We start from the raw sequence: 25256 nt of genomic DNA, 5'->3' as shown, positions 1-25256 counted from the left end.
TGTGAGTGAGAGATTAAGAGAAAGTGCTGATTTTCTCACCCATCCTCCTCTATGACACACTCTCTCCCCCCGTTACCTCGGCAACCATCCCAGCACAGCCTGCTTTTCCACGGCAACAAGAGCACGTGTGATACAGGCAGTCATCCGAGTGAATGTGATCAGCATCAGTGTGGCAGCAGAAAGAGAGAGCGAGAAAAGATGAAGATGAAGCTCCGCTATCTTCAGCATCATCACTGTTAACACACAGCAGACAGGATGAGCACTGCTATCAGAGCATCAGCAGCTGCATTAATCATGTTTCTGCAGCATCCCATCAGGATCATGACAGTGATATACTGTCTCCGGCCCACATCCCAATTCACACTTCTCCATTCAGCTATAGACATGTGCCTATATTTGAGACTAGAATATACTGCGATAAGAAACATGCATGATATTGTGGCCGTGGGCGCTTGAAATACATTCATTTCCTTCAGCTTAGCCCCTTATTTACCAGAGGTCGCCACAGGGAAATGAACTGCCAACTACTTCAGGTAGGGCTGGGCGATTTTTTTCGATTTTTTTGATTAATTCGAATTTACATTTTAAGACGATTTAATTTTGAATCAAATTGAGAAATCGCGATTTTTTAAAAATATGTATGTTTAATACATTATAATGGCACCAATGCACTTTGGTTCACTCTCTGTATGAAGCAGGAAGCACACCAGAAGCGCCTCTCGGCGACGCACCGCACAGCACCACGCAGCCCCATGGAGTTTAGAATTCTAAACAGATTTCTATACACACACCGGCGCCACCCAGCCACGATTCACGAAGCAGTTCATATTTCAGCCGCGCCACAGAGCGCCATCTGATTAGTTTCATGTTAAATATCATGCGAATGCGCGCGTTTGGTGTGTGATAGTTTAAACTGTCATGTGTTGTCAAGACATTTCCTCAGCAAGTCGATAAACTCGATCTCAACATGTAAGAGCCTGCCATGTGAAAAACCGTGCTGATCTTTTGGTTTAAATACGAGTAGAGGTGAGAGACTGTAGCAGTGAAAATGAAAGTACCCGCCCCCATGACGTCATTTAGCGGACCTAGTTGAAAACCAGACAGATCAGGCAGCATAATACAGAGAGTGGAGCAAAGCGCATCAAATGATCGATATTTAAAAGGGGGAAAAAGAAAAATAGAATAAATATATTATTTTATATTAGACACACATCTGGTGCTTGTATTTGCTCCTGCTATACGTCCACAACTTCACACATTGGGTTAAATTAAGCTTTACAGTTTCCATGTTCAGTCCTTTACTTCCACTGTATCTTTTTAAGAAAAAGGCAGCAGCTTTACCACCTGTCATTTAATCAGAAGACAAAGTCAAAGCCGAGCTGACAGCCAATCTTTCCTAGGCTCAGCAAAACTAGCAAAAATACTTCTGTATTCCTGCAAGTGCAATATTTACACAAATATTTCTTATTCAAATCTTCAGCAATGCTAATTAACTCGTGAATTTGTTTTACATTTATTCACACCTTGACCGATTTTTCTATGACATGTCCATAAAAACACAAAGTTACTTTTAAAGAGAATGTTACTTCACTTCAGTCATGTTGTTGTAATGTTTTGAGAAGACTAGTTACACAATAAAAAATAAAAAAATCGAAATCGTGAATCGGTCAAACTTTTTAAAAAACCTAGATATTTTTTTTGCTAAATCGCCCATTCCTAATTCCAGCATATGATTTATGCAGCAGATGCCCTTCCAGCAGCAACCCAGTACTGGAAAACACCCACACACACTCGTTTACACACACACTCATACACTACAGCCAATTAATCCAATTCTATAGCGTATGTGTGTGGACTGCAAGGGAAACCGGAGCACCTGGAGGACTCGAACCAGCGACCTTATAGCTGTAAGGCCACAGTGTTAACCACTGAGCCACTGTGCCACCCACCTAAATTACAGTGAACAATTAATTAATAGTAGCAGCGGGAACAGATAAACTCTGCTAGTCGGCATCACTCTCCCGCAGACTTTGGAGAGCATCGAAACTATAAGTTTATCGAAACTTAAAAAGCCGAACCACTTCCACACCACTGCATTAGTCTTTCCTCTCTCATCAACTAATTCCTCTGCATTCTTACTAGTTGAAGCTTGTTCCCCTATATCTGTATTCAGGGCTCTCATTTTGTAGCTTTCTGTGACGGAGCAGCAAAACTGGAATTATACTCGCGCCTGGCGCTGCATCGCACACCACCGCTGAATGCGTACGCACCTCGCCAAACGGCCGAGGCTTTTATACTCGCCGCGTTCGCCGTTGTGACATTCTTTAAAACGACAGGGGGCGGTCAAAAGAAACCCACCGTAAAGTCACACGGAGAAACAGAAAAGTAGAAAGTTTCCGGAACTACCTCATATCATAATATAGTTCAATATTTTTTTAAACTATTGATTTTGTATTGTTTTTATATATTATTTTATTGACTAAGTATTTTTATAACAATTCAAGATTTTTTTTATTAAATCACTTGCTTTTGTTCATATTTCTGTCACGGTTCGCGAAGGATGAGGGAGCGAGGACTCAAGTGCAAACACAGGATGATTTATTGATAATAAAAATAAAACAAAAGAACAACAAAAACCACCCCGAAGGGGAAAAACATAACTATAACACTAACAAACTTGGCTGGGTTGGCACGACAAGAACAAGAGCAGGAACACATGGGGAGTTTAGACGACAAACTGGCACAGAACAGAAGACATGAGGAGATTATAAGCAGTAGAAAATTAACACACAAACAGGTGAACACAATTAACTAATAATGGGTTGACAAAGAGGGTGGGACTAGACAATAGACGGAAGAGCGCATGACACAGAGACAAGACAAGCCATGCGCTCACATAAAACAGGACAAGAAAATGCAGCCAATGAGAGAACTCATTAACCGCATGTTCATGACAACACAAGCACAACACTGAAGCACACGACAAAAGCACGTGACCACGATGTAAACACAGAGCCACGTGCTTTGACAACAGACGCAAGACACGAGCACGCGATGAATGAAAACACTCACCGTGCGCTCACACATGCAGCGTGCATGCTTCATCCCAGTGCCGACCAAAACCGAAACCAACAAGACTGAGACGCTGGGAATGAAACACCATGCTGCAGACAGACGAAAACACAAACACGAGTACAAGATCGCACGCGTCCGAGGCACGCAAAGCCCGCGCGGCCGCATCAAGCGGGAGCGCGCACACTCTGCGTACATCCACGACGACACGCGCGCACACAGAGACAGAAACAAATGCTCGACCCAAGAAAGCTCGAGCCGACCACAACAGGACTAGACATGACTAGTGTCCGGATTCTGCCACCAAAACAAGAATTTACAGGACCAGAGTGGCAGAACCCTGACAATTTCGGCCAGTTTTACCATTTAAAGTTTATTATAACATTAATCACAAGAGAAAATGCTTTACAAATATATTTTATTATAGCAAAAATAGAAGCAAAACAAGAAAAGATTTTTGTAGAAAAAGATTATTTTTCAGATTTAGCCCCCTCCACGAATATATAAATCAGTATTACCAGTGGAAAAACATATTCTGTATTTGTAATTAATGACAACAGAACATGAGTAACATGAGTTAAGCAACTTCTGAGCGCTGACAGTGGCAGCTTGTCTGTGATGCACGTCATCACGCAAGTGACATCACGCTCATTCTGAGCACGGAAAGTCATTCAGTGACAAATGATACAAGGTATAAGATCTGATATATATATATATATATATATATATATATATATATATATATATATATATATATATATTACTATTTATTACTATTTATATATTACTTATATATATAATAAAACATACATATGCAAATGTATATCGAAATACCGTAAATAGGTTTAAAAATCATATCACCGTTATTGAAAAAAAATCTATCGCGATATATATTGATATTGAATTATTGTCCAGCCCTAACTTTGACCAACAACATCAATCACAGCCTATTAATAATAATGGTAAAGAAGTTTAATTAATTTAAAAGTTCTTGCTATTTCATTGGGAGCACAGTGGCTGGTATTCAAATGTTTCTGTAAATCCATTAAAAGAAAAAAGTAACTAAATCCATTCATTCATTCATTCATTCATTTTCTTGTCGGCTTAGTCCCTTTATTTATCCGGGGTCGCCACAGCGGAATGAACCGCCAACTTATCCAGCAAGTTTTTACGCAGCGGATGGCCTTCCAGCCGCAACCCATCTCTGGGAAACATCCACACACACTCATACACTACGGACAATTTAGCCGACCCAATTCACCTGTACCGCATGTCTTTGGACTGTGGGGGAAACCGAAGCTCTTGGATGAAACCCACGCGAACGCAGGGAGAACATGCAAACTCCACACAGAAACGCCAACTGAGCCGAGGATCGACCCAGCGACCTTCTTGCTGTGAGGCGACAGCACTACCTACTGCACCACTGCTTCGCCCTATTACGCCCTTCGTCTAATAAAACATACGTATGCAAATGTATATCGAAATACCGGAAATAGGTTTAAAAATTATATCACCATTATTAAAAAAAAATCTTATGGCGATTTATATTGATATCGAATTATTGTCCAGCCCTAACTTTGACCAAAAACATCATCCACCCAAGCCTATTAATAATAATGTTAAAGAAGTTGAATTATTTTAAAAGTTCGCTGGGAACGCAGTGACTGGTATTCAAATGTTTCTGTAAATCCATTAAAAAAAAGTAACTAAATACTTTAAGGAAAGTAAGGTGAATATATGTCATGTTATTTCTCATTATTTACCCAAAACTGAACTCATGATGAAAACTGCAAAAGTATATTAATCTAAGGTGATGTTAATTTCTTAGTTTGCAGAGTAGAACACCCAAAAATGCAAACAACCACATGAATTTACTCACCCTCAAGCCATTTTTTTTTCTGTCAGACAAACACAAAAAGTAGCTTAAAAATTCATTCTGGCTCTTCTGTAAATGTTTTTTTTTTTTGGTGAACTATGCCTTTAACTTTCAATAATTGTTTTAGTAAACCTAGTTAATAACTTCAACAATTCAGTCATAATTTTAAACCAACATCTAAATAGTCAGTGTAACTGTAATAGTTTTTTTTTTTTCATTTTAGATTATAATTGTAATGAACAACCAATACAACAATCTAAAAATACTTAAATAATTATTCACTCCCACAATAACTAACATGCAGGTTCATGATCACCATATGTTGTATTTCTAAATATCAGAATATCTACTCAACATTGTGAAAAATGGAGCATCATGTTTGTCCAGAAGGATGTGCATTCAGTGGGGGACAAAAGCAAACGTAGTACAACGTGACCAATGAAAGAGCAGATAGAAGATTTCAATGACATCACAGTAACGCAAGACTGGTGACGAGACAACATCACTACATGAAATGACTCAGACTCATTATGCGTATGTGTATGTGTGTGTGTGTGTGTATGCAAAACAAACTAAAAATAACACGCCTGAATGAGTCTGTCTTTGCAGGTTATTTTGTGGATTTACCTGAACAGGATCCCTGTTACCATAGTGACAGTCTCGCCTTTCATAAGCGCTACATTGAAAACAGTGTGTAGCGTCACAATGTGCCGTAGACAAAAAGAATGCTGTAAGTTACAGCCGACTGCCTCGTTTTAACACACGCAAAGTGAAATGAAAATAAATATAGAGGTTTTTAGCCATTATTTGCACAAAAAACTAAATGTGTTTACATGTATTCATGCGCTTCCTCATGTTCTCTCAACATTAAAGCAGTTCATCTGACACTACTGAAGTGTTTTCTCTCTGGTAATGTAGTAATGTGTGTACAATAGGTTTCTAAAAGCATAGATTATTAAAACTCTATTGGTATACGACAGGGTACAACGCTAAGGATTTTTTCTACTGGCTCAATCTGCCCAGTGGTTCAGATTTGTATTTGCCCTGCCAAAATTTTCACTGGCCCCACCGAAAAAAAAGTTAATAGTTATTTCTTAGCCACATATTAGTGTGTCAAAAGCCTAACATAATTGTATACATACACTTTTTATTCAGCATAACGTTTCTTTAAATACAATTGAGAATTATAAAAGAAATTTGGTCCCACTTTATATTAAATGGCCTTAACTAATATGTGCTTACACAGGAATTAATAGTTTGTTACAATGTACTTATAAATACATGTATTTACTGTGTACTTATGCTTGATTAAATACATGTATGTAACTACATCTGTAATTAACTTTTGTAATTACATTTGTAAATACACTGTTGACCATCCCTTACACCTTAACCCACCCTTAAACCTACCCATGCCACCAAACCTGTCCATAACCCAACCTCTATCCCAACTCAAGAGCACCACAAGTGTTCTCAAATACATTATAAACACAGTAAGCACATTGTATTTATTTTTTTGATGTAAGTACATAGTAGTTAAGGACACTGAGGGTGCTTTCACACCTGCCTTATTTAGTTGGATTGAATCGCACTAGAGTTCGTTTTCCCTCTTGGTGCGGTTCGTTTGGGCAGGTGTGAATGCAGTAATCGTACTCGAGTGCGCACCAAAAGCGGACCAAATAAGCGTACCGAGACCTGCTTGAAGAGGTGGTCTCGGTACGCTTTCAAACGAACCCTGGAGCGGTTCATTTGTGGTGAGAATATGATCCGTACTAAAACAGGTCCAACCGCAAAAAGTTCTGCGCGTTTCGGACTAATTCAGCTGCCGTAGGCCGACGCGCTGTGCATTATGGGATATGGAGGAAAAATATTTGTTCACAGCGCTTTACCAACAGAGAGAGAGAGGGGAAAACATTACCTGATGGATCGTTGGTAATATTTCCGCAAGATGACCATAGCCCCTTTCACACATACAGACCTTTCCGGAAAATTACCGGCAATTTTCCGGAAAGGTTGTATGTGTGAATAGGTCCTTTTTGAAAATACCGGTAAATTCGTTCTGGCTATTTTCCGGAAAGAGAAGTTGTAACATTACCGGCAATTTGCCGGAATGCTGCGCTGTGTGAACGCAGAAGGAAGATTTCCGGAATAAGCGTGTGCACGTCTAGAACGTGCTGACGTGAGACGTCTGCTTTAGCCAATCAGAACAGTCAGACGCATTCACGTCCGCGCGGTTTATGAGAATAAAAGCCTTTGCATATTTTCCCAGACACATTTAGCTGCTAGAAGTTAGTCAGATCACGTTTATATGTTCTTCTTAATGCCAACTGTGTAAATGATCATCGATGAGATGCTTATGATAAGCCGTTGTTTGTTTACCTTCAAGCTTTGCGTGTGCTTGTGAAACAGCCTGTGAGCGCCTGCACACGCACATATTATGAACATCTCGACATGAGAAAGTGATCCTGCAAAAGTTGTTCACAATATTGATCATCCACAGAGTTTGTAATGTAGTCAAATGTTTACAAATACAAGCGCAGCCGTTTAAAGCTCATTTGTGGTGAATGATGTCAGAATTTACCGGTATTTTGGAATGGATGTGTGAATGCTCTTTTCCGGAAAAATTCCGTAACGTCCTCGCCTGTGTGAACAGCGCTTTTTTGAATATACCGGTAAAGTCGTTCCGTAAATTTTCCGGATATTTACCGGTATCACTGTGTGAAAGGGGCTCATGTCACAGTTTAGCTAAATTAATTCACGCCTCCTGCTGAAGTGACGAGCGATGCATTAAACACTGTTTTCCAGCTGCGGCTGCGCTCCATTTTCGTAATGTATAGTTTGTCTAAAGCAGTGATACAATCAGCCAGCGCAGTCGTCTCTCCAGAGTAAAAACAACATTTTGTGTCTGCCGGTTTTGTTTACCTGCGGGAGTTCACTGGTATTTTCCCGCACGTGAATTCTGACCAATAAATAAGCAGTTTAGGAAATATGTTCAACAACATCTGGCCAATGAGAGATGTGGATTTTGTCAGATGACTGCATTTTGGTTTGTTTCAACTGGTTCGGACCAAAGCCAGCAGTGTGGTGTGAAAACGACCCAAAGACGGCAGAAAATGCAACAATGTATCATTTATTACCCTTGGTCCACACCAAATGAAGCAAACTACAGATGTGAAAGCACCCTTAATATAAAGTGGGACCAAAAATTACAATTGTAAAGTCTAAATAAATTAGAAAAAAATTATCTATCTATCTATCTATCTATCTATCTATCTATCTATCTATCTATCTATCTATCTATCTATCTAAAGAATAAATATATATAAATAATAGATATAGAAAAATTCTCAGATAATTAGGCATGGGATCATTTTCAAGGTATACCACGGTTTGGAAAAGTCACGGTTTTAAAACTGTCAAACTTTTCTGCTTTACTGTTCCTATGTTATGTGTACGATTTTTATTTAACGTTTTTTTTAATCAGTCAGTCAGCATGCCACCTAAAGAGTTAAACAAATAACACACAGCACTACTATGATTAAAGTTTGAGCTTTTATAAATCACTTGCCTTTTAAAAAAATTGGTGCGATTATAACCCGCTATTAAAAAGCAACGACTGAATGTTTTGAATGGGAAGCTGTAATGTAGCTGTGGCAGGATCAGTTTTGGTCTGACGCCCCACCATGGAAGAATGAATGTAGCAGAAACAATGATGATAGAAAATGATTGTTATGAAGCGATATGCTGCTGGCTGAGAGTTTGACTATAGTAATAAATTTACATCAATTAACTTGTAGGGCATGTTTACCCAAATTTAAAAGCTTCCTAAATCCACATGCAGAGGTGTAAATGCAAAAATTTGGTGTGATTTTAAAGAAAACCCAGCTCTGGTATACTCTGTATTTAAGTGTAAATAACTTTTGTACAGTAGAATAAACCAAAGTGATGCATATGTGTTAAAAAAATAGATTCTACCCTTTCAAACGAAACTACTTAAGGGGGTCTGGTGCAATGCTACCCCTTTAAATCTTAAAGCAAAAGTCGATGACGTACCAGTAACGGGTCCGCGGAGTTTAACTGGTTTAAGGACTAGAACCGGTGACTTTCTTGCTGTGAGGCAACAGTGTTAATCACGGGGCCACCGTGCTGCCATATGAAGGGAAAGCTGGAGGAGTAGGGGTGGAAGGGGGGATTCTTCAAATCGAATTAGTGCTCTTTATAGTGGGTTAGGAATCGTCTGATTGGTGGATCATACATAGTTATTGCAGAACCAGCCGAGTTCAATCACAATCACGTGATCCTCTCGAAAATTAGTTTATAAATAAACTTCACTTCGGTCAATATTCCTAACGGATAAACAGCACTCTGTAATATTTTAGCATTGTTTCACTTTCGTAGTCGATATGAAACGCACATTTGCCAGTAGAAATGATGACATCCCGCGAGACTCATAATTGTCATTCATATCGCCGTAAATATGGCTATTACACTACCATAAACACTGTGATATAGCCTCTCCAGAGTTCATTTCAATCAAACTGAGACCATCTCATTCAGGCAATCTCCGATCGATTGATTTGGCACGGATCCAAGCACAAATACGGGATTCCAATGTGCCAAACAAACTGCGCTAACTGGGTAAATGAGACAGTTTCCGAAATAATTGTCTATGTGTGAAAGCAACCTAAGACTGTATTTACATGTAATTGACAAACAGTTGCAGCCAAATTAAACTTTAGTTTAGCAGCACTGGGCCAGTAACAATCCCGTCTACTGTCCCGAGCGTCTCTCACGCTAGCCCCAGGCCATGGGGCAGTCCTTATTGCCAAGCCCTGCATGAAGCTTGATATTGGGGCTTATTGGGTACTTGCAAACAAGGCGAATAGAGAAAGAAATAAAATAGAGAGATCAGGGACCACTAATAGTGCAGACATAATGATTGAAATAAAGTGAATGTTGTATATTGCAAGTGAATGTTTACAGGTCTTTCAAGTCTCACACATTTTTAGTTGAACAGTTAGTCCGTCACAATAATCAATACATGGACTTTTCACACAACACATGAACATGAGCTCAATCATTTTTGGTGATTGAATATATATATATATATATATATATATATATATATATATATATATATATATATATATATATATACAGTTGAAGTCAGAATTATTAGCCACCTTTGAATTTTTTTCTTCGTTTTTAAATATTTCCCAAATGATGTTAAGCAGATCAAGGACAATTTCACAGTATGTCTGATAATATTTTTTTCTTATGGAAAAAGTCTTATTTGTTTTATTTCGGCTAGAATAAAAGCAGTTTTTAATTTTTTAAACACCATTTTAGGGACAAAATTATTAGCCCCTTAAAGCTATATTTTTACTCGACTGTCTACAGAACAAATCATCATTATACAATGACTGGCCTAATTACCCTAACCTGCCTAGTTAAATTTATTAACCCAGTTAAGCCTTTAAATGTCACTTTAAGCTGTATAGAAGTGTCTTGAAAAACATCTAGTAAAATATTATTGACTTTCATCATGGCAAAGATAAAATAAATCAGTTATTAGAAATTAGTTACTAAAACTAAAAATTATGTTTGGAAATGTGTTGAAAAAAATCTGCTCTCCGTTAAACAGAAATTGGAGAAAAAATAAACAAGTGGTTTAATAATTCAAGGTAGGCTAATAATTCTGAGTTCAACTGTATATATATATATATCGCCCATACATAAAAACAATTCTAGCAACATTTTAGCTGATTGTGCAACATCTCTATCTCTATTGGAGGTGTCGGTGTCAGTATAGTTAAAAAAACACTATATTATTTGCTATAAATTATTCTACTATATTTTCATAGATCTGGTAGCAGATATCGCAGCCTCTGTTACTCTTTACCTTGCACTTCTTTGTTAACATTTATTTAGGATATGCGTTTTCACATTCTGTTTATACAAGAAAGAAATGTATGAAAATGTTAATGCCTGCCTGAGAAAAGTGTATGAAGTGTGTAGCGAGGGAGGGTTTACTGCCTTAAAACATCTAGAATAATCGTAAAAAAATTAAGTAGTCTACTTCGCGGATTTCGCCTATCATAGGGTCATTTTAGAATGCAAGTCCCGCAATAAACGAGGGACCATTGTATATCGAATTGTGTTAAAATGTATGTCGATAACAATGACAAGCTTTGGATTTAAATACTCTATATCGATCTAACAGCCAATCACACAGCAGAAATGTGCAACAATTAAAATCTAAAAGTGTGTTGATATTGAGATGTGTCGAATTTTCAGCCAAAACTTTTCTGAAAATTTTGCGGCCGAAAATATGTACTGACATTTAAAAGTCCCTCTAATTATTGTGGCTTCAGTCATTAATGGGGTACTCTTTTGAATCTGGAAACATTAAAAATGTAATCACAATATATATCATCCTCGCTCAATATAACAATAATAATACATTTTATTTGTAATGCGCTTTTCTTACACTCAAATCGCTACAGGCAAAATACTAGAACATTGAAATAAAGTGTATATTGCAAGGGAATGTTTACAGGGCTCTCAAGTCTCACACATTTTTAGTTGAACAGTTAGTCCGTCACAATAATCAATACATGGACTTATCGCACAACACATGGACAAGAGCTTAATATGGAAAATAATTATCGAGATTGCATTTTTGCCATATCGCCCACCCCTGGAAATATCGCATGACAAAAATATGATACCGTGACAGGCCTACTTGTATCCATTCAATTGAGTTCGTAAGGTTTTGGGTTCAGTGTTACATCCAACAATTGTTTTATTTTTATTACCAAGAGGTTTACGCAAATGTTAAAGTAAGCTGTGCAAAATGTATCAATGTGCAATAAAACAGTGCATGTTTAGATGTGTTTGAATCAATGTCTGCAGTTTTATTCTAACACGTTTCCTCTTTGAATGTCTGTTCTGTGTCAGAGCTTCACCACAATCTTCCTTAAAGGGATAGTTCACCCAAAAAAGAAAAACATACTCTCTCGTTACTCTTGTAAGTGGTTCCCAAAACTAGTTATTCTGAAAAATGTTAGTAACCTAACCTTACCAACCATTGACTTCCATTGGCTGTAGGAAAAACTCTATGGAAGTCAATGGTTTTTAGCATTTTTTCTAAATATCGTCTTGTGTTTTCAACAGAAGAAAGAAAGGCAAGCAGGTTTGTGACAAGTGAAGGGTGACAGCATTTTCAGTTTTGGATGAACTATCTCTTTAAAAGACAATGTGTTGACACCGAGGTAGAAAAGGTCAGCAGCTTTGGCCTTCAGTACAGACAATGCTGAAGAGCTTTGTTTACAGGTCACTGTCACACTATCACCTTCTCATCACACACACACACACACACACACAAACTTTTCCCTCGACTTTTAGCACCAATCTGATCTTCTGTGCTCTGAGATTCTATAACAGAAAAAGGCCGAAGAGAGACACAGAGGTGTTATAAATGTATGTTTTTGTTAAGAGCTGTCGTCTTGAGGATGCGCGTCTGACAGGCTGTTAGGAGGTCGCTAATCCGATAATTCATTTTATTTTCTCCGCCATAATCCTGAGGGAGATGAAACTCTGCGTTCAGCACGTGCGCCTCTCATCTTTCTCAGGATCAAAATAGTTCAGGCAGAATCCAGAACAGCGAGCATGTGAATGTTTGCTCTCTCTCTGTGTGAGTGTGTGTTGAGATGAACAGTTATATTGCTTCAGCTGGATGACAATTATTTGCCTTTTGGTTCAAACTTTCCCATGAGAGTTTCAGGAGAGGAGTATCATGGGAAAAACTCAGAGATATTTTGTGTATAGTTTAGATATTATAATATATTAGTGTCTACGGATAACACCGATATGGAATTCTGACCAATAACTGTTTAGATTTGGGTGCTGATAGCTGACACAATCTGAAAAAAACAGTTTCTCTTAGGACTGGACAATATAAATTGCAACGTTATCATCATCACGATAATAATATATGCCATAAATGTATCGCATTCAAATCAGGCCTTACTATCTTAAGCCCCGCCTCTCAAGTAATTGCTGTTCTGCTATTGGCTGGAGCGGCCCAAAGGTAAACCCAAAGCTTAAACTAAACACTAGTGGGTGGAGTCCAGAGAGGAAAATGACAACAGCCAATCAAAATCAGAATATCTGCAGACGTTTTCACTCATTCAGTGTTTTAAAAATTAAATGTTTGCATCTTAACACCTTTGTTGGTCCTAATTACAATTTGTAAGATTTAAAAATACATTTTACCCATTTATATTATTATCATTACATAAATAACTGATTTAAAAACAGAGCTAATATAAACAACAGCATTTCTAGGGAATAACATATGGTTAGGTTATATCATAGGAAATATCGTTATTGCAATTCTTAACAATATCGCATATTTTCCTAGCATCATTCCAGCTTAGTTTCTCATTAGTTTTAATTTTAGTATTTACATAAACAAGACATCCAGTGATCCTGGCTTAATCAGCAGCTCAAACACACGGCCCCTCATCTGCCGTAATTATGCGCCTTAATTCGATTGGCCGAATGTGATGATGTCAGAATGAATGAGTAATGAGCCGATTACTGTAGTAATGTTATTATGGGATGTTTCAGGAAGAGAGATGCAGCTGTAATCTGTTTATTCTAATCACAGAACATCGCAGGACAGTATAAACACCAGTGACTCTGAAACTAAAGAGTGAAGGATACCGTCAAAGCAGCTTCATTTCATAAACCTTATATACTATACATGGTTTTCAAATAAAGTGTATTAAATCCCTACTAATAATAATCAGTTTACAGAATGTTCTGGGATTGTTATTTTATGGCTGCAAATTTTTTTTTATAGAAATAAAAATAAATAAATAATTAAATAAATAAATAAAAAGAACCATGTGAATGTCCTGGATGTAAGCATTTAGCTTTAAATTTTCTTTATTTAAAATTAACCACCCTTAATTATTCTGAGAATTTTCCTTAATGTTAAACTATAGAAACCCTTTATAATTTTTAAAGATAGTTTGTATCATATATTTATATAGCAAATGGTCTTTAAAAACATAAAGTACTGTACATACATACCTAATATGTATGCGTGTATGTATTTATGTAAGGGCTGGGCGATACGGCAAAAATGCAGTCTCATTGATTATTTATTATTTTTAACGTTAACGATATATATTCCGATATAAGTTGTTAATGCTTCCAGATTTAAAAAAGTACCCCGACAATGACTGAAGCCACAAAAATTAGAGGTTCCATTAAAATGGCATGATATATTTTCGGACGATAAATTTTCGGTGGCCAAAAATTCGGAACAACTCTAATATCTCTTTTAGATTCCCATTGTTTTCTGCTGTGTGATTGTCTCTTAGATCAATATGGAGTAAAATAGTGCACAGCTTATCATAGTTATTGACAAAAATTATCGCGGTTTGATGTAATATCATTTATCGGCCCAGCCCTAATGTTAGGGCTGCACAATAAATCGCTACAGCATCAATATCACAATCTGCAAATCTGCATTAGCCACAATCGCAGGATCTCAAGCAATTTAAAGTGAAATGTAACCATTTGGACACAAAATTATAAAGTTTGCCATTTTAACAAAGAATGAGTTTAATTATTTACACAACGAAGACTATACCATGTTACTTTACAGTCGATTATTGAATTTCTGTACATCAGTACCGTTAGACTCCACCGAAAACCATAACGTCTTAAAGAGTTTGTTTTTAAGGTTTACTACAATTATATCTATAACCATATATTATGTAATTCGCAAAATGATTTTTGTTTACACTATATTTTCCTGTGTTATACACATTGAGTAGTATTATTTTTAACATTTAACATTTAACATTTTTATTTAATGTGTCTAAAAACTTAAAATTACATACACATTTACCAAAATAAAAATGCATGTAATACTATGCATGTTGTATCGGGTGTTTATTAAGGAGATTTTAGAGTAAATGTCCAGCGATTTGGTCCATAGGTATGTATGGATATGTTACAATTACAGTACAAACAAAACACAAAGGCGGACTGTGGTTGTGGCTAGAAGGGATACAGCTGCGGCCGAAAATTAACGATAATTATTTATATATTATTATTTATTCAATTATCCAATAATTGTATTTTATTACGTCTATTCCTACCCCAACTCTAAACCAAATCCTCACTGTACTTTAAAACAGAAATTATACCGAGTATTATTCATATTATTCATCAGATTACCCATTAAATTGTGTTTTATTAACCCATAACGTTACCCCTACTCTCAACTCAACCCTCACAGTAATGTAAACACAGTAATTATACCGAGTATTATTCATAATATTTATTAAATTACTCATTGAATTGTATGTTATTAACCATTGCCCCTTACCCTAAACCCAACTTTTAAAGCAATGTAAAAAATATTGACGCAAAAATTATGCTATCCGAAAGCAAGTATCCGCAGCTGTATCCCTTCTGGACTTTAGCCAGACTGGGGCCTTCATGTCAAAGCCCTCAGCAGACAAACTGTATACAAAAACCTCTCATCAGCATTTCAGGCGCCTGTCACCAATCTTAACAAGCATCAACAAACACCATAACCATCCTCTTTCTGGACATCTTTTAAGAAATTAATCATTGAATATGGCCCTGATAAATACGTTAGCATTAGACACAATTAGCACAAAACACAGCCCCAAACGTAAATATCTTCAAAGAAGGTATACACAAACACTCCTACCGTGTTTTAGCAGACCTCCGAAATACAGTAGTTATTCGACATTAAAATAAATCCTGATGAATATTATAAATCAAGCCCAATATTATAACATTTAATATTAACTCTAACTTGTTCACAGTTCAATTTCAAACCGAGTTAACTGAAAACATGGGCGTGGCCACTAAATTCTCACAGCGTGATTGGGTGTTTCCTACATGGGTGTGGTGGGTCAGTTTTAAGACACGCCCACTTATCTCCGCTTGTACTCTACATAATAATTTTGCGTCGTTGTGTGAGGAATGAGATCATTGCAGCCTTGTTCATTAAGATTTTACATATGCAAACGAGCCACATAAATCTGCCTGTCCTTCTGTAAATCTCTCCCCAGCTCATCTGGCTAATGCGAGTGTCCAAACATGCAAATGAAGCCACTAATCAACACAAACGGCAGACGGTTGTTATTGCCAGCCGGTGCATCACAAACTACAATAATCAAATACATTTGTCTAAATAAATCCCTCAATGATATCCAGCAATTAATGATTTTAAGCTGTGTTTAGGAATTTTAAAAGATATAAAAGCATACACCTATATGGAAATATTTATGCAGCTCATTAATATTGAAATGTGCCCTATTCAACCGTATGTTTATTGGCGTTTACACAATTCTAGCATGATTACCCAGTTATAATAATAATGATTAATTTGGTCATTATTATAAGTAAATAATGACCAAATTTCTATTTTTGTGAGCACTATGCCTAAAAAAAAAAAAAAAAAAAAAAAAAAAAAAATATATATATATATATATATATATATATATATATATATATATATATATATATATATAATATATATATATATATATTATATATATATATATATATATATATATATATATATATATATATATATATATATATATATTTATTTATTTTTTTTTTTTTTTTTTTTTTTTAGGCATAGTGCTCACAAAAATAGAAATTTGGTCATTATTTACTTATTATTGTCACAAACATTTTTTTTGTGATGGTGAATTATACTTTTAAGGATCACATTGTGGTATTTGTGAATGTCCAGATTGGTTAAAGATGTAAATATTTATACAGCTCTTTGAAACACATATTGAAATGGGCCTATTCAATCATATATATTAATTCATTCATTTTCTTTTCGGCTTAGTCCCTTTATTAATCTGGGTTCGCCACAGTGGAATGAACCGCCAACTTATCCAGCATATGTTTTACGCAGATGATGCCCTTAAAGCTGCAACCCATCTCTGGGAAACATCCATACACCACGGTATCTGAGTTTGCACTGGGTAAACTGAGTGCAAACCAAACACAGATACACAGAGACTGGAGCGCGAAGCAGCCGTGAAGATCAGTCAAGTCATCCGCGCTCGAGCAGCTCTTCAATAGACAGTTTTAAAACTTCACTATTACAGACAACACAAGGATGTGCTACAGAGCACTGCATTGTTTCATCGCTCACCGGGTTACATAGGCTGAAGCAGGAAAGCATCCCCACAGTGTTTAACTGGTGCCATAAACTGAAGCCTAGGAGGACCCTTAAGCATGTCACTGAGATTGGGATGTTGTTAAATTGCTTTTAATTGTTTAAATTAAACTCACTGAATGATATTAAAGTGATGTTTACAACATTTCCGCATTTTGAAATCTCGGCAACAGCTGGAGGTTTGTAGTCCACAGCATGTTACTGCAATGTTTACAGTGCTGATCCTATACTTCCGGGTTTCTTTCCACCGCAGCTCGCTTTGGTTCTTTGAATTGGCGGCTACGTGAAATAAGTGTATTAGCATGAACAACCCTGAGTGAGAAGCAGCCGTCAGTCATTTCAGTTTTTCACACAAATAACATCAGTTCTGTTTTGCATCTGCCACTATGCTGACACATAGGCAGGGCTTCACATTAGCCCCTTTTACACATACAGACCTTTCCGGAAAACTACCGGCAATTTTCCGGAAAGGTTGTATGTGTGAACAGACCCTTTTTGAAAATACCGGTAAATTCGTTCTATTTTCCGGAAAGAGAAGTTGTAAAATTACCGGTAATTTGCTGGAATGCTGCGCTGTGTGAATGCAGAAGGAAGATTGCCGGAAAGAGCGCGTCCACGTCTAGAACGTGCTGACGTGAGACACCTGCTTTAGCCAATCAGAACAGTCAGACGCATTCACGTCGGCGCGGTTTGTGAGAATAAAAGCCTTTGAATATTTTTCCAGACACCTTCAGCTGCAAGATGTTAGTCAGATAACGTTTATATGTTCTTCTTAATGCCAACTGTGTAAATAATTATCGATAAAATGTTTATGATAATCCGTTGTTTGTTTACCTTCAAGCTTTGCGTGTGCCCATGAAACAACCTGTAAGCGCCAGCACACACACACACACATATCATGAACATCTCGACATGCGATAGTGTTTCTCTATATGTTTTCATTGGAGTTGTACTCAATACTGATCCATCCACAGAGTTTGTGATGTAGTCAAATGTTTACAAACACAAGCGCAGCCGTTTAGAGCTCATTTCTGGTTAATGATGTCAGAATTTACCGGTTTTTTGGAATGGATGTGTAAATGCTCTTTTCCGGAAAAATTCCGTAACATCCTCGCCTGTGTGAACAGAGCTTTTTTGAATTTACCGGTAAAGTCGTTCCTGGAAATTTTCCGGATATTTACCGGTATCACTGTGTGAAAAGGGGCTATTAACACCCGCCAAAGCTGAAATCTACCCGCATTTGGCGGGTAAGACAGCCGCTCCCACTAACCACTTGGGCAGGTTGGAAATAATTTTTACATTGTAGTTTTCTTAAAGCAGGGTTCGACCCAACAATAAGGATTGCCCAATATGCGTGCAAATGTGATCTTAGAATCGAACTATGTTCGCGCGAGACAAAGCAGGTGAAAACCGTATGAGAGGATGATTACTCGCGCGCACAGGTGATGTGATGCACGCGACTTTAAAGCGCCCGCGCTCCCGTTTACTTGCGCTTTTTTTCGTTCACTTGCGTTCGGTTCTTTTTGAAAAAGACTAGACAAAAAACGATGCTCGTGTACCCACAGTCATGCTGCTTTTAAGAGCTCAAGATTGAAAAATATATATATATTTGTAAGCAACAGCAGCAGTCACTGGCTGCTTTCGTTTTAATTATTCTTAGGCACGTGATCATCCTTTCACTATCACTCGTGGTATTTCACCTGCTTTCTTTTGCTTACAGTTATTTTTGTTAATTATCATCCTTTACAATAACATTTCTTTAATATGAGATTAACCAACCATTTGTGTGTAGTAACTGCTGATCTGGGATAACACAACATCTAAATCAAGTCATTTTAGCATGTCAAAGTCACATTTATTTCTATTAAATATATTTTCCAAACAACAAAATTGCGGCTAGTGAAAATGGCAAGTGGCTAGTAATGTTGGAAATCTACTAGCCACAGTGGCTGATGATCAAAAAAGTTAATGTAAAGCCCTGCACATAGGCATTAATAGCTCCGCCCTCTGTTGAAAAAGAGCACAGTCTTATTTGCATGTAAAGCGACAGTCACCAAAACAGCACAGTTAGGATCAAAGGCTGCGTCCGAAACCGCATACTTCCATACTATATAGTACGCCAAAATCAGTATGCGAGCCGAGTAGTATGTCCGAATACATAGAATTCGAAAATCAGTATGCGAAAAAGTACCCGGATGACTTACTACTTCCGGCGAAATTATGGAGTGCGCATCTCAAGCACGCTGCGCTATCCCATGATGCCCCGCGAGCGAATTCATGAATGGGAGTGAAGCGACGCAAATTACGCAGGTAGGTCGCGTGACCATGACAAAATGGCGGATGTAGTTTGTCCGAATTCCATTCATACTTTCACATTCATACTGTATAGAACGTACTTTTCTAACGGCTGAGTAGTAAGTTTAAATTCAAATACAGTACCTACTGAGTAGTAGGCGGTTTCGGACGCAGCCAAAGTCTAAAAGGGTCAGTTTCAGAGAGTTGTAAAACATTAGCTGTGTGTTAGTTTGAGCTGAAACCACATACAGTACACACTCTAGGGCAGGGGTCACCAACCCTGTTCTTAGAGAGCTACCTTTCTGCACATTTCAGTTGCAACCCTGACCAAACACACCTGTTTGTAATTATCAAGTGCTGCTTTAGGTACTATTAATTGGTTCAGGTGTGTTTGATCAGGGTTGGGACTGAATTCTGCAGGAAGGGTTGGTGACCCCTGCTCTTGGGTCATCAGACTTATTTTACATCTTGTAAAAGGAGCATAATAGGTCCCCTTTAAACTTGAAGTTTCACTGAGCAGTACATGTGTTGTTGTTTTTTAAATTGGTGAAAAAAAGAAGACAGCAGCCTGACACCTCGAAACTTGAATGAATCAATTTTATTGGCATCCTGATAAAAATGACTGACACGTCTGAATGTGATCTTGAATTAATCAAATGCGATGGAAATGAATGACGACATCACCACACACCTTCCTGTGACCTCAAACTTAATTCTCTCACACACACTCACGCACACACACACCTTTCACACATCAACCATCTGCAGAATGTGACCATGCGCTGAGCATTTCTGCAGCATAAAGGTGATTTCTGATTCCTAATTTATATTAATATCAGTCATGAATTGTTAAACGCTGCTCGAGAATGGTTTATTAGCAATTATTATAAAATTTTGCATATAAATAATATTGAGTCTGCATGAAACTCGACGTGCAAAAAATAATCGTGATTCAATCCCAATCGACTGACCGGACAGAAATGATTTGTGTGTCGTTCATTGCATGAAACTTAGCAAAAAGCCTATACATATATGCAGAAGATTCAACATTAACAGTGCAGATTCTGCTTATTCACATAGCAGTTTGCTAATGTCTCATTGCAATTAAAAATTTGTATTACTATTTGTATTACTTAGTATTTAAGCTTGTCTAAAATCCTGGAGAATTTACTTGAGAATCAAACTGACTTGCTTAAAACAACACTACCAGCCAAAAGTTTGGGGTCTGTAGGATTTTTAAATGTTTTAAAATAATTTTCTCCTGTACAACATGGCTGCATTTATTTCATCACAAATAAAGTACACATTGTACAATTGTGGAGTTAATCATTTAATTTATTCCAGGTATTATAATGATGATTTTTCAGCAACATTACTTCAGTCTTCAGTCAAATGATCCTTCAAAAATCCCTTTCTAGGAGAAAACCTCAGACTTCCCTCTCCCCAGACACTTCCTCCAGCTCCTCCGGGGGGATCCCAAGGTGTCTTAGGTGAAAGGTCAGACTAAGTGTAGTTCACAAACCCCTTATGAGTTCAATGACATCAAGGACTGTGATGTCGACCGGTATGGCACAGCCGGGGCCCCACTCTGGAGCAAGGCCTGGGGTTGGGGCTCGTATGCGAGCGAGCGTCTGGTGGCCGGGTTTTTTCCCACGGAACCCTCCGGGCTCAGCCAGGGGGATCTGTAAGGGACCGGTGCATTGTGAAATGGGTGGTGGTGGTAGGTTAGGACCATGACAACCCGTTCGTCAGACACAGAAACTTAGGACATGAACAGAATATTTTAAAAAAAATAATAAATAAATAAAAACGATTAACTGGTAGTATTTACTTAATAACATCATAAAATAAAGAAAATAATCTTATTCTTTCTCTGAATAAAGACTATTTTTCTGTAAAAAAAAAACAAAAACAAAAGCGTCAAATTGACTTAAAAATTTTCACAAATACAGAACACATTGTACAATTATGTAATATTATTGCACTATAAAATAACCGTTCAAAAGGAGTTTATCATTTAATTTAATAGTAAAAGTAATTATTATTATTATTATTAATGGTAATAGTAATAAAGGCAATAATAAGTATTAATGGAATATTCTTTTAATTTGAAACTGCATACAATAAGAAAGTCGTTTTTCAAATTTTAATAAATATTTAACACTTTTTTTTGCATTTAATAAATGCTGCCTTGATGACCAGAATAATTTAAAAAAACATGAAAAAAATAATAAAATAGACCCCAAACAATTGACCGATATTATATACTTATAAACATCTTACAATGAAGAAAATAATCTTATTCAATCTCTGAATAAAGACAATTTTTTCTTTAAAAAACAATTAAAGCAATTTCTCGAACTTGTACTGAAGCTATAGAAAAATTAGCGAACAATCTAAAAATAATTGTATTTTAAATGAATAAAATGTTCTTGCTGAAAAATGGGTGAAAACTAGGGGTTTTAAGGATATAGTAGCAAAGTATGAATGAGTATTTTTGATTTTTAAAATACACAACCTGAAAAAAGTCTTGCAGGCTATCCATGTTTTAGGAACAACACATAATAAGTTGACTTCTAGTTGATCATTTGGTATCAGAAGAGGCTTATATAAAAGGCGAAGGCCTCTAGATGACGCTTATTTGACCAAAATAAAATATGATCATGTCTTGATTTTGAATGATTTAATTAGGACAGTAAGCTCTGACTCTGCTTAGACTAAAGTTTCATCACTGAACAGAAATAATGTCCAGTATAGAATATAAAGTCCTGCTGCAGTGGAGACAGAATGAATATTGTATCTGACTCCATCCATACATCTCTGCACTGACTTAAATCACTGATTAATAAAGTCATCTGGAATGGCAGAGAAAGCGTTCCTGCAGGACTCCACCAAGACTCTTTGGATTCATCTTCAGTGCCTCCTCCTCCATCTTACCCCAGACACGCTCAATAATGTTCATGTCTGGTGACTGGGCTGGCCAATCCTGGAGCACCTTGACCTTCTTTGCTTTCAGGAGCTTTGATGTGGAGGCTGAAGTATGTGAAGGAGCGCTATCCTGCTGGAGAATTTGCCCTCTCCTGTGGTTTGTAATGTAATGGGCAGCACAAATGTCTTGATACCTCAGGCTGTTGATGTTGCAGATCTCTCGCACGCCCCCCATACTGAATGTAATCCCAAACCATGATTTTTCCTTCACCAAACTTGACTGATTCTGTGAGAATCTTTGCTCCACGTAGGTTCCAGTAGGTCTCCTGCAGTATTGGTGATGATTGGGAAGCAGATCAACAGATGATTCATCAGAAAATCCACCTTCTGCCACTTTTACAAATGATCGACTAGAAGTCAAGTTATTACATGTTCCCCTTACAACTAGGATCCACGACAAGACTTTTGTCAGGTAGTGTGTGTTATTTTTATAATTAATTAACTTTAAAAAGGCTACCATATATTCTGTCATTTAGCTTCACAAGCAAATGTCTTTAAAAATGATTTCATAATTGCTCAAATAAACCAATTCGCAGTGTATATCCAAATTAAAACCATGCCACAGATGTGAAATGTGTGAAATGACTGAGCACATACTGTACGCACACATACTAAACCAGCGCAAACGCACACAGACACGCACGCACACAATCTAACACCCAAACACTAGAGATCTAACTATGGTCAATTAGGACACACACACACACACACACACACACACACACACACACACACACACACACACACACACACACACACACACACACACACATAAAGCATTTAACAGTGGTTAATGGCGGTGTGTGTAAAATGTGTTTATGAAGCGCGCATGTCCGTGTGTGTGTGCTTCATACCTGCCAACGTTAGTCTCTGAAAATCCGAGGGAGACCGGGGGGTGGGTGTCTGAATAACATAGCGAAGTACCTGTATTATGCACTGGGTTTCGGATCAGATACTATACCAAAGTCAGCGATCCGGGGGTCTTATAGACTGTACCAAAAAGCTGAGGACTGGGGAGGGGGGGTGAAATTACGAGAGTTTTCCAGGAGAAATAACAAAAGGGGAGGGTGGCGGAAGATGGATCTGAAATATGAGAGACTCTCGGGAAAAATTAGAGTGTTGGCAGGTATGGTGTGCTTGTGTGTGTATGTGTGTTTGAGAGGTAAAGGCACCAAGTTATGCATGTGAATTCTAATACCTGCACTGCTGCAAGAGATGTGTGTTTACATGAGTTTGTCTGTAGTATTTGCGTGTGTACATCATGTATGTCGTCGTTTGGCTATGCCGTTACGCAGAAGGCTTTATTTGAAATATATATCTATATATATTCGTATTTATTGTATTTTCAGAACACAATTATCCATGGCTCCTTTAAAAGGCGGGACTAGGGCGGGGCCACTGTCTTCGCCCCCTCTGAGTCACTGCACGCCTCTGAGGCCAGAGCTCCGGTCGTGAGGCGGGGCAACCAGTTGCCACAGGCAACACTAGTCTACAGGACGTGATGCCAAAGCGGATGGGCGGGGCCGTCTCAGAGGCTAGTCTCCCGTAGAAACATGGTCCCAATGTTATAGGACACTTTGCGGATGGGGGCGGAGCGAGTGCTGGTGAGAGAGGCGTGGCTTTGGGATTTCCCCGCCTCCAGGAAATAGCAAATTCCCGGGATCTCTTTGGGGAAGTTGTCGGGAAGCTCCTGCCTGGAGCGAGGGATGAAGGTGAACGAGCGGTCGTCCCGCAGGAGTCTGAGAAAACAAACACAAGTAAACATGAGTGAACTGAATCTGAAGCAACTGAAGGAAGAAATGAAATATGCTTGTTTTTCAGTTTTAAAAAAGGTTTATGCAACGCCAGTTTATTTTGGTCAGCCAAACATCCTTGAAATGAAATAAAGGAGTACACCTCCTTTAAAAATTAATATTTTTATCTTTTTCTCAGTGAATAAGACAATATATTTTAGTGCATTTAAACATAATGGTCTCATTAAACATGTATATATTCAATAAAGAATTTGATCATCTAACATTTCTAGACATGGAAAGATATACATTAAATTTCAATAGAAAAATAAAACTATTAACATTTTTAAAAATCCAAGCTTTCCAATTTTCAACTAAATGTAATATGTTTGGTGCTCTTGTTTTTTTTTTTTTTGGTCTTTATTAAAATTGTGTATATTATTTTCCCTAACAACACTAACCGGCCACTTTATTAGGTACACCAGTCCAACTGCTCGCTAACGCAAATTCCTAATCAGCCAATCACATGGCGGCAACTCAATGCATTTAGGCATGTAGACATGGTCAAGACGATCTGCTGCCGTTCAAGCCGAGCATGTGACTTTGAATGTGACATGGTTGTTGGTGCCAGACGGGCTGGTTTAAAGAGCATCTCTGAACGCACAGCACGTCCAACCTTGAAGCGGATGGGCTACAGCAGCAGAAGACCACACCGGGTGCCGCTCCTGTCAGCTAAGAACAGGAAACTGAGGCTACAATTCACACAGGCTCACCAAAACTGGACAATAGAAGATTGGAGAAACGTTGCCTGCTCTGATGAGTCTCCATTTCTGCTGCATCATTCGTATGATTTGGTCAAAATTTGGCATTAACAACATGACAGCATGGATGCATCCTGCCTTGTATCAATGGTTCAGGCTGGTGGTGGAGGTGTAATGGTGTGGGGGATATTTTCTTGGCATACTTGGGACCCATTTGTACCAATTGTGAGCTGAGTATTGATGCCGACCAAGGGCCTCATGTACGAAGACTT

At 37.7% G+C, this 25256-nt stretch overlaps 3 protein-coding genes across 6 annotated transcripts in view; 1 reads left to right on the top strand and 2 right to left on the bottom strand.

Moving 5' to 3' along the window:
* msantd4 (Myb/SANT-like DNA-binding domain containing 4 with coiled-coils) overlaps positions 1-15872 on the bottom strand; it is a 79635-nt gene extending 63763 nt beyond the window's left edge. For all 3 annotated transcript variants that reach the window (XR_012391101.1, XM_073924102.1, XM_073924101.1), the window contains exon 1: positions 15711-15872. The gene's annotated coding sequence lies outside the window, so the exon portion shown is untranslated. The remainder of the gene's footprint in view (positions 1-15710) is intronic.
* Positions 15873-19017: 3145 nt separating this feature from the next.
* nlrc3l (NLR family, CARD domain containing 3-like) overlaps positions 19018-25256 on the top strand; it is a 480833-nt gene continuing 474594 nt past the window's right edge. Inside the window, exon 1 of the mRNA XM_073924073.1 lies at positions 19018-19195. The gene's annotated coding sequence lies outside the window, so the exon portion shown is untranslated. The remainder of the gene's footprint in view (positions 19196-25256) is intronic.
* Positions 22765-25256, bottom strand: part of gucy1a2 (guanylate cyclase 1, soluble, alpha 2) — a 72184-nt gene continuing 69692 nt past the window's right edge. For both annotated transcript variants that reach the window (XM_073924075.1, XM_073924074.1), the window contains exon 9: positions 22765-24229. In XM_073924075.1, the coding sequence (XP_073780176.1) occupies positions 24019-24229 (211 nt within the window). In that variant the 3' untranslated portion in view covers positions 22765-24018. The remainder of the gene's footprint in view (positions 24230-25256) is intronic.

This window comes from Danio rerio, chromosome 15 (genome assembly GCF_049306965.1).
Source record: "Danio rerio strain Tuebingen ecotype United States chromosome 15, GRCz12tu, whole genome shotgun sequence".
In the NCBI taxonomy this organism is placed as follows: Eukaryota; Metazoa; Chordata; class Actinopteri; order Cypriniformes; family Danionidae; genus Danio; species Danio rerio.
The sequence above is the reverse complement of the archived record's forward strand: the minus strand, read 5'-3'. Positions and strand labels throughout refer to the sequence as shown.